We start from the raw sequence: 10876 nt of genomic DNA on the forward strand, positions 1-10876 counted from the left end.
TATATATATATATATATATATATATTTGGGGAACATAAGAGACTTCTTTAAAAAAAAGACATTTTGAAAATCTTACCAACCCCAAACATTTGTATTGTAGTGTATATTTTGTATAGAGAGAGTCGATTTTTAGGATCTTAATTTTGATTTTATGGTCAAATGCAACCCAGACATGTTTTTGACAGGTTTTGTGATTATGTCTCGTACCTCATCGGCGCCGTGCTCCTGAAGCTCCTTGAAGAACTTGAGAGAGATGCTGACCATTACTTTAGTTTTGTCTCCACTGGGGTTGGAGATGTGGTAAAGCACACCATCAAAGTCTGTAGCAAAGGAATAATAAGACCCCATGTTATTCATTTTGCTTTTATCAGTGTAAAATAAACATTACTTTTATTGTAAGATCAGTTACAAGCATGCATAGTAATGTTTGGACTTCCACTTTTGAGCTCATCCATATTTCGACTTTACCTGCAAACGTAACCTCTACGGCTTCAGGCTTGTTCCTAAACAAAAAGAAAGCATAATTTTGTGAGTTAATATGGTTTGCTATCCGGAGGACTTTTCCCATGAAACACAAAGAAACAAGGAAAACAAGTAAAGGGATTATGGACAGTCATCCAAGGTGATCAAGCAAAAGTGGTTTATTTTGCAATAATGACATTATTCCACTTCTACACGCCTAACTTGCCAAATCAATAAATTGACATGAAAAACTTATTGTTGGAATAATTGTATTAGCTTATACAATATTAATAAAATATGTCATTTATACAGTGTTGTCATCAGTGTTGGGGAAAGTTACTTTTAAAATAAAGCATTACAATATTGTGTTACTCCATAAAAAAGTAACTAATTACTTCGTTACTTTTTGTGGAAAGTAATGTGTTACGTTACTTTTGCGTTACTTTTTAAATCTGGACAGGGCTTGCTTGCTTGTTTTTACAATAATGACCAAAGAATTCCCACGACGTTTCAAGTTATTCGTGATTACTAAATAAGGAGTTTTACAAACATTGCACTTTCAGAGGGCTTACTCTTTGTGTTTTCTTTCTGAGATATTTTAGCACACAAATGATATTCTATATTATAACATATAAAATCAGCCTGTTTTGTGATTTCCATGACTTTTTTAGTCCTATTATGCCCCTTTTTACAAGAAGTCTCAGGTGTCCCCAGAATGTGTTTGTGAAGCTTCATCTCAGAATACCCCACAGATAATTTATTATATCATTGTTCTGAGACATTGCTTATAATTTATGGGGATTAAAAAAAAGAGGAGTTGGTGGATTGTTATCATTATGGGGTGGTTGTGTACACACTGCCAACACACATTTATATTCAAACACTATGTAAAAGTGAATTTTGCACAATAGGTCCGGTTTAACATTCCCTGATACTTCAAGGTTTCTCATGAGGGTGCATACTGTTGTTGATACTACTGTCATGCAGTGACAATGTTAGTGAAAAAAACTACTGGCAAAAAACCCCCAAGATTTTTATGTTTGCAAAAATATGTTTCTCAAATCTGATCTATTGTCCCACACAATGACCTCATGAATAAAAAAAAAACATTTTAATGCAAGCACAAGCAGGTGTTTAGGAAGTGTTGTGGTGGTTTGTTGTTAGTCTTTTGAGGAAATACTAAAATCCCTTTTACCCCGTGGGGTCTTTAGCTGTTATTATACTGTTAAGATGTATGTAGGTAATAAATCTGTCTTATTATAACTAAATTTAGCTTGCCTGAAATTTGGGTGAGCTTGATAAACCTTTCGATATATTCGACTGAATATATGCTTTCATGTTTTAAACAAACTCTGTTCAGATATTTTCAGCAAGTTAAGGCAGCATGTTTGTGTGACAGCTTTCCTGACTTGGGCCATAAAATTCAAGCACTTTCTGATTGAAAACCAACATGTGTGTGTGTGTGTGTGTGAACCGACTTAACCATATTTTGAGGACAAATTTGTACCCAAAAATGAGCAAAACCTGACAAAATCTCCAAAAACCTCCCTTTGGGGACATCCTCATTTGTAAAACTGGTTTAAAAAACGTGTGTGTGTGTGTGTGTGTGTGTGTGTGTGTGTACTGGTTTATATATCCTGGTGGGGACTTAAACCTGACTACACACAGACTCATGGGGACTCGTGTCACGGTGGGGACCTAAATTGTGGTCCCCACGGGTACAAAAGTTTATAAATCATACAGAATTAAGTTTTTTGAAAATCTAAAAATGCAAAAAGTTTCCTGTGAGGGGTAGGTTTAGGGGTAGGGTTGGTGTAGCGCAATAGAATATACGGTTTGTACAGTAGAAAAACCATTACGCCTATGGAATGTCCTCATTTAGATAGCTAGGCAAACGTGTGTGTGTGTGTGTGTGTGTGTGTGTGTGTGTGTCCTTGTATGGAAAATAACTACCTAAAGATTCTTCATAGTTTCTCCTTCTGTGTTCCACGGGGGAAAAATCCAACATATTTGGAATAACATGAGGTTGAGTAAATATTGGAAAAAATTTCAATTTTTGGGTAGCATATTCATTTAAGAATTAGGATCTTGTTCCTATTCTGTATTTTCCCATTAAAATCCTGTTCATTTGGCTCATTCATTGGCATTCATGGGTGGCATCTTTATTCTTATTGAAATAGCGTAAACATGCATCAGCTTCTGTGGATCTGTGATGAAACTGATTACAGCCTGAGGCTGAGTTTGCGGACAAGAATTTTCTCCTCTTTCTTTTTTATTGGCACAGTGGAAAACCGCTGCCATTTACACAGACTGTAAACTGAGAAGGACACTTTTCCATGCTCTGTCTGAAAAATGTTTGCACTTGGAATGGAATGGGGGTGGAATGTCTCTCTATGTACAGACTGGGCATTTACAGTTTGCAAAGATTCTTGATCTTTCATCATAAAATACATAAATTGTACTTGGAAGAATTAGATGAGAAATGTTTGGGTTTATATTGAAATCACTTATGTTTGATTGCAGACAATGTTTTGATTGCTGAGATATTAAAAAACCTCATTTGGGATTTTCTTCCCGTTCTTGTGCTTACCATATTTTAATATGAATGCTGAACTTATATATCATACTTTTGTAATACACTTTATATCTCATCTTGCATTCCTTTCCTTCTTATTATTCACACAGAAACGTGTTTCTTCCTGTCCTGAACACAGCAGAAAGGAGGCCGGATCAGATTCACGCTCTTTTCAGTTTTACAGGTGTCTCGTTTAACCTCATACGTCATTGTGCTAGACCACCTTGTTGACAGTAAGGTCAGTCTAAATAGAATTTGAACACTTTAATCCTTTACAGATATTGCATTCAAATTTGTTACCAAATGTTCAAGATTTGGGGAAACAAATGCAAATGTTTAAGAACTAATCATTGACCACTATTCTGAATATTAGAGATTCAATGTCAGATTGAATATATTTTCAGATATATTCTCATGATTATGGAATTATTGTTTTAATAATACTTGTTAAAGGGATAGTCCATCCCAAAAAAATGACACTTCTGTCATTATTTACTTGCCCTCATGTTGTTCCAAACCTGTATGGCTTTCTTTGTTCTGTGGAACATATAAGAAGATATTCTGAAGCATGTCGGTAACCAAACAGTTTCGGTTCTCATTGACTTTTATGTATGAAAAATACAATGCAAGTCAATGTGATCGGAAACTGTTTGCCAACGTTCTTTAAACTATCTTTTTATGTGTTCTGCTAAAGAAAGAATGTCATACAGGTTTAGAAAGACATGAGGGTGAAGTAATGACAGAATGTTCATTTTCTTTTCCTTCAATAGATTATCATTAAAAGTTAGTATGATTATAGATTATATTTTCTTATACACCACATCAATGTTTATAAATGAAGTGTCATGATGTCACAAGATGTTAGTTTGTTTTTTTGTTTTTTTAATGTCCTGCATTTAAAAATAGTTGATGAAATGAAACTGGCTGCTCCTCATGTGAGAAACACACTTGTTTACAGCATCTTCAGGACAAACCCAGTGGGAAGGAGTTCTGAAATACGAAATGTGCTGTGATTGGTTAGCTGGGCCAGTGTGTGAGTGTGTTGTGATTGGCAGCACTCGGCGCCTGGTTGGGAAATGATGATGATGGAATGATGTGTGGCCTTGCATCAGTGACACATATTTCCTCCGATGTTGAAAAATCACTTCTGTATGGCAGGTTTTACTACATGAAGTTCAAAGTTCTTTCTTCGGATATAACTATAAACTTCATGTTGTTTCTCCTAAATCCTAATCATTGTATCAAAAAAAAAAAAAATCCCATCATTAATTTAAAATTCAAAAATGTCAATAAAATGTAACAATTTGTAAATAATGAATTTATTAATTTATATTGATTTCTTATTTATATTTACTCTTAAATAAACAAGTTAGCTTGTTTTGTTAGCCTAATGTTTTTGTATATATTTTCTTCATTTATTATTATATTATTATTTAGATTTGTATTATTTAGATTTATGTATACATTAATTTAACCATTGTAAGATTGTCGTTTAAAACAAAAAATCTCACTAAATGTACCAAAAGTATTCATATATATTTTGGAATGGGTTCCAGAATTCCTATTAAATGGCCTCATGACTTTATATCATAAATATAGGAGGATGATTTTAGGCCACATGATTCTTAGTTTCACTCTTGGTGTTTTGATCATGTTTATGTCTTAGACTGAACACGAGTGAGGATCTTGTGACCATTAGGTTGTTTCAAATTTCCCCAACAAACATCTCTAATCTTCTGCTTTCTTGTAGCCGCATAAAAGCAACATCCTCGTCTTCTGCATCTCCTTCAGGAATCAGAAACATAGATGTGAGTATCAGCTCGTCTCCTGTGAAAGGGAAAAATGCTTCCTAAGATATTCCTGAGAACTATGAATACGTTTTTGAGAAATAAATAGAAAAATTAGAGCATCTTAGTTGAGATTGAACACTTGAAGTAACCTTTAGGACTTAACAGGATATCAACATCCCTTCAAAGGTTATAAAGGAGCCTTCAGAACACAACTCTGACATTTCATCCTGTGGATTATTCTCACATACGGCACCACACCAAAAAAGAAGTTACGATGTCTGGTAAGTCCAATATCTTAATTTGATAATTTAATTAGAAGTCCACAATTTGAAATCTGATTTTAATAATGCACTGTAAACCTGGATAAGTTGAATTTGCTTAAAAAACGTAAGAAACTGATTGCTCTACAAAAAAAATTAAGTATTGTGAACTTAAAAATTTCAGTTTATTTCACTTAAAATGTTTTGTAAGATCGATTACAAAGTTCAGTTCATTTAACTTAAAATGTTTTATATCAATTTGCAGTAATTACACGTAGTATATTTAAGTTCATTGTATTAATTTTCAAGTTAACACTATATCAGTCTTTAGAAAATTAAGAAAAAAAAGCAAAAATAAATAAATAAAGGAACATTCATACAATTTTATTTTATTCTAATTCAATTCCAAATGTTAATCTGAAAACAAGAACACAACAAAACATTACTTTTTTATATCCTGAGAACATTTCTCCATAAAACATGAAAAAACTAGTTTAACAAATTAACTTATTGTTAAACACATAAACAGTCGATTTCAGAATCACAACAAACGGCACCAAAACTATATGGTTTTTTTCCACTCGAGTTCACAATATTGGCAGTATTGAATTTTGGGTGCCAGCTCACTTTGTCCGAGGCTGAGCATTACCTTCTGAATAAAATATAAAGTGCTTTTCATATACTTAGGGTAGTCCAGGTGCAGGGCATAAATCAGTCTGGGAAAAAAATGGACATAGACGGCCTGAGATTGGTCAGTTCATCCATTACCAAACTTTCTTCCAAGATGATTCCCACTCTAGATGGGTTTAGCTGTGGACTTGCTTGATCAACACTGAGGAGTCTTACTGGAGTCTGTCTTGTCAGCTGCATCCTAACAGAGGAAGAAACAGATCGACAAAAACATTATCAAGTCAGTTAGAAAATGCTGTTTTCAAATACTCAAGGTCACATGCTTCGTTCACATCATGTCGTTAAATGTATGTACATGCCTGATGTGAATAAGGAAATCGTTCTGTTCTTGCATAACTTCCATGTTTGAACATATCACAGACATGGCTTAGCTTAAACCAGGACTATAGGCCTAGTTAAATTAGGATATTTAAATAGCTTTAATAAAAATGCCTTCAAAACTTTACTGGTGTGCATCTTGAGACAAGACAATCGCACTGACATATTTTAAGATATGTAAGTACAAGGTATTTTCAGTTAAGACAGCTCGAACATCTCTTCCTTCCAAAACAAGATAGTCATTAAGAGGGCTGTGAACATAGATAAAACAGATATCCATCCATTTTTGTATTTATACCGTTAAATAACTTAAACTTACTCTTTCAAACAATAGCCATGTCGAAATTAAACGTGGTCGTTAAATTATTGCACTTACTATATTAGCGCCACAATCATCTCTCCTAGTTTTTAAAGGTGTCCTATTATGCTTTTTCACTTTTTCAACTTTAGTTAGTCTGTAATGTTGCTGTCTGCGCATAAAAAAGACTATAGTTGAACTACTAAACTATATCACTTGCTGGAAGTGATATAGTGATATATATTTAATAATAAATGTCACTATTTACCACAGATTGCTTTAATATTTTCTATTTGTCCTTTTCTAACAGATCCAAACCGTTCTCTGAATATCAATGACTTCAGTAAATTCTACAGTGAAGAGTTCAACTACACAGATCTCCTGAACTTGACTGAATTTGTCGTGGATGAAAAGACGTTGCTTTGCTCCTCCATCACCATGGTGGATGCCGTCAACATTGCATTCTGTGTCTTATTTGTAATCATCTTTCTGATGGCTATTCCTGGGAATCTGATCGTAGGCTGGGTCATCGTCTCGCACAGACAATTGCTTTCCGCCTCAGATGTCTACTTATTCAACCTGATGCTGGCCGACACGTTAATGGCTCTGATTCTGCCATTTTCGGCGTTTTCCGTGATCCATGGTTGGGTGTTCAGTGATGCTGCGTGCAAGCTGGTTTGCCTGGTGAAGGAAGTGAACTTCTACACCAGCATTTTGTTCCTGGTGTGCATCAGCGTGGATCGCTACATGGTCATCGTCAGAGCTATGGAGTCCCAAAAGACTCAGAGGATACTGTGCAGCAGAGTCGCCTGCGCATTGGTGTGGGTCTTGGGATTGTTGCTCTCCTTGCCGTCGTTCTACAACGAGGCGTATTACGAGCCAGTTTCCCAGCAGACCATTTGTGCAGAACGCTTTGAGACGAATCACGCCGACGAGTGGCGACTGGCCACGCGTATCATGAGGCATCTGCTCGGGTTCCTCTTCCCTCTGGTGGTCATGTTGGTCTGCTACAGCATGACAGTGGAGCGGCTCTTGCGTACACGCGGTTTCCAGAAACAGAGAGCCATGAAGGTCATTGTAGCTGTGGTTGTGGCCTTTCTTCTGTGCTGGACCCCCTTTCACGTTTCGACGATTGTTGACACCCTCCTGAGGGCCAAAGTGGTTCAATTCAGCTGTTTCACACGGACGGCGGTGGACGTCGCCATGTTCGCAACTCAAAACCTTGGCCTTCTGCACTGCTGCGTGAACCCGGTGCTGTATGCCTTTGTGGGACAGAAGTTCAGAAGAAGATTTCTGCAGATGCTCCAAAGAAAAGGAGTTCTGGAGCGGTTCTCCTTCTCCAGATCTAGTAGGTCTTCTTCTTTGACCTTAGAAGCCACATCCAGCTTCCTGTGAGCTAATCAATGGACATCAATGTATGCGAACTTTAAGTCATTTAGTGCTCCTTCCCTTGCTTGGTTGAACTAGAACAACACTTTGTTGTAGGGGCTTTTTTTGAAGCCTAAATTAATAAAAAAAGCTAAACAGGCTATAAAGGAGCTACACCACAGTTGCACAACTTCATTATCACCATCTCTAAGACCGTTCTGCATTATAGACATGAATGAAACCTTTTCAAGGTGATCAAACTTGCTATTTTTACCAGGCGGATGATAACGCAAATGAAGAAACTCCATAGACTTCTATTGAAGGATGAACCCAAGCCATCTGAGATACTATAATATCATAAAGACTTGAGGGTGATGAACTCATTTGACTTGCTATTAAGCAAACACATGCTATTGCAGAATGTTAGGCTGCTGGTTTGGAGAGAGGTGTGTGGTTGAAGTTAGCAAAATAGCCAAAATCGCTTACAGCACAACACACTTTTTTTATAGGTTTTATATATTTTTTTTGTTGTTGTTGTCAAGGCAGCTGGTCTGTATGTGGACAGTAAGCAAAATGTTTTTAATTTAAAGAGATATTGTGAATGTTTTAAATATATAGTATGATGTACAACAAACAAAGTAAAGATCAGGTTTTCTGAAATGCATTATACTTTTTTCCTTCATAAATTGTACTTTAAATAGAACTTTATAAAGTGCATGAAAGCTATTAGGAATATTTTTTGTACTCAAAAAGTGTTTGTGGTGTAATGGTTTGTCAGCCTTAAACGGATGCAATGACAGAAACACCTCTCCGGGACTTATAATGGATGTACTGTTTGATTTTCATGCTCATTTGTAAATTAAAAAATAAAAATGTTATGAACACTCTTTGTTTGTCTCTTTAATATACAGTCAGCCAGTCACTGTTGCAAAATAAAATGATCAGTAGTACTGTCAGATAGACAGATGCTGTCTCACAAGTGTGGTTGAGGCCACTTCTGTGTCATCATGTGATACCATATGTGACATGAACGTGACAGCATTAGCCTACTTTTAATCACACTTTATTTTGAGTTCATTTTAAATATAGTTTTCCAAGTTACAGTTACAGTTGAGTTTTTATTTCATGGGCACATTTTTAATTTATTTTTGTAAAGTTTCAGTTTTTGAAAGCAGAAGCCTGAAAGTAAAATTCACAGAGTCACAGAATTGACGTTCATAGGACATAAGACAGGTCAGTGGAACAATAAATGTCTAGAGAGTCTAGAGACATATTTCCCTTTTGAACGGTCTCTCCCGTTGTGTTGACACGCTTACGGAGAAACACCTATTTATTCTGATACTGAAGCCTGATTTGTTCACGTTCGTGTAGCTGCACGAACCAACTGTGCTTCAACTCGCCAAAAGGGGAGGAGCCGACCTCTATATAAGTTTCATCAGAATTTTTCTCCTTCTGCGATGAAGATCATCTCCTCAATGACTCTGCAAGCAAGAAGCAGAAGAAGGAAGAAGGAAGAAGCTCAGGTCAGCCTGCTGCTCGCCGACATAGAAGGAGCCCCTAGCAGCGGAAGAAGCCAGAAGCCTTCCCCTGCGGCCATCCGGCACATCTAAGAGCAAATTTCTGTGCATATTTAAGGCTGTTGAGGATCTCGGCCTGGCTTGGTCGGCTCCGGAAGATCCCACCCATGGCCTCCTTTACGAGTGGTACCTGAAGGGACACCATCAACATTCCTCCCACCAATGGCCCGCTCCGTTCCTGCCAGCAGTTCACAAGAAACTCACCAGAACCGCCCCCTACTCGGCACGTCTTAATCCCTCTACTTCCACCGCTCTCACCACTGTTGACGGCACTGAAGAAAGAGGTTATAGCAAGCTCCCCCCTCTGGAAGAGGCAGTTGCTGTGCATCTGTGCCCTCCATCAGCCCTGGGGTTGAAAACCCATGCAGCACATCCATCTAAGCTCTGCAGGACTACCTCAACCCTAGCAAACGGGTTATTCAGTGGCTGGCCAGGCTGGCTCAGCGCTTCACACGATGTGCTTCAAGTGTTCCAGGCCAAATTTCTCCACACCATGGACGAGTTCGGCCCAAGTCCTGGTGCCTTTAAGGAGCTGCGCACAGCGACTGACCTGGCTCTGCATGCTACTAAGGCCACTGCACAGGCGATTAGCAAGGCCATGGCCAATTTGGTGGTTCTGGAGCGCTACCTTTGCCTGAATTTGACTGTGCGGCGGCTGGTTCAAGTCACCAGAAGGCTCCATCTGCTCCAGCCTGCCAAGCCGGTGCCACCTCAGCCCCACTCTAAATCCTAGCCTGGGCTTCAGCAGCGCCCCTGGATGGCGAAACACTACCCATTTCCGAAGTGCCAGGGTCCCCGCCCCAGAGTGACGTTGGACCCTGAGCATCAGAAGCCGTCCTAATCCGAATGCAGAGAGGAAGAGGAGAGGGTCAGAGCTGGAACTCCCTCCAAGAAAGCTTGCGCTCGCTCTCCATCCCTCCACTTAACACAGAGTGATGGAAGCTCCTTTCAAGCTGGGTCCGTCCTTCTCATTCAGTGCGCGCCCAAGCAAACTACCGCTGTGATAGTGGATCCACATACTCAAAATAGCATTTCTCCTCTCCTCATTTCCAGGAATGTCAGTTCCCCGCCCCCGTGCGGCAAATTACCATTCGAGTTTCAGGCTTGGAAAGTTATCCTGAATATGTGTCAAGTTGGGTTCTAAAAACCATAGAATGAGGTTACTTACTTCAGTTCGCTCGCAGACCACCTCGCTTTAGAGGTATTATTCAGATTTTGGTGTGGGACAACAATGCTCACGTTCTCCAGCCCGAAGTACAAACACTGCTTGCAAAAGGAACCGTGGAAGCCATACTTTTACTTGAGTATATTTTTTCAGTACTCTTTCTTTTCTGTAGGAGGAAGTACTTTACCTCCAGGCAATACGAAACACATCTAGTTTTGTTTTCTTCCAGTTGCACTCCATTTTTCAGGGTGCTCTCTTCAGGGTGCGAGTGTGCTCGTTATACCACGGTGTCGGACTGTTTATCTTAATCTTCTTTAAGCGTAAAGGAGCAACCGTATCTAAAGTGCTAGAAAAGAGAGAATCCATAGTTTCT

At 38.3% G+C, this 10876-nt stretch overlaps 2 protein-coding genes across 2 annotated transcripts in view; one reads left to right on the top strand and one right to left on the bottom strand.

The window, feature by feature from the left end:
* Positions 1-568, bottom strand: part of LOC107688957 (actin-related protein 2/3 complex subunit 2-like) — a 12394-nt gene extending 11826 nt beyond the window's left edge. Inside the window, exons 1-2 of the mRNA XM_016486809.1 lie at positions 469-568; positions 208-320 (exon numbers count right to left, since the gene is read on the bottom strand). Coding sequence (XP_016342295.1) covers positions 208-320; positions 469-568 — 213 coding nt within the window. The remainder of the gene's footprint in view (positions 1-207; positions 321-468) is intronic.
* Positions 569-4920: 4352 nt separating this feature from the next.
* Positions 4921-8496, top strand: LOC107688961 (C-X-C chemokine receptor type 1-like). The gene is made up of 2 exons (XM_016486811.1): positions 4921-5108; positions 6704-8496. The coding sequence occupies exons 1-2, from the start codon at positions 5102-5104 to the stop codon at positions 7786-7788; spliced, it is 1092 nt and encodes a 363-aa protein (XP_016342297.1). The 5' UTR covers positions 4921-5101; the 3' UTR covers positions 7789-8496.
* The last annotated feature ends 2380 nt before the right edge of the window (positions 8497-10876 follow it).

This window comes from Sinocyclocheilus anshuiensis, unplaced genomic scaffold (genome assembly GCF_001515605.1).
Source record: "Sinocyclocheilus anshuiensis isolate Anshui unplaced genomic scaffold, SAMN03320099.WGS_v1.1 scaffold777, whole genome shotgun sequence".
NCBI classification, from domain to species: domain Eukaryota; kingdom Metazoa; phylum Chordata; class Actinopteri; order Cypriniformes; family Cyprinidae; genus Sinocyclocheilus; species Sinocyclocheilus anshuiensis.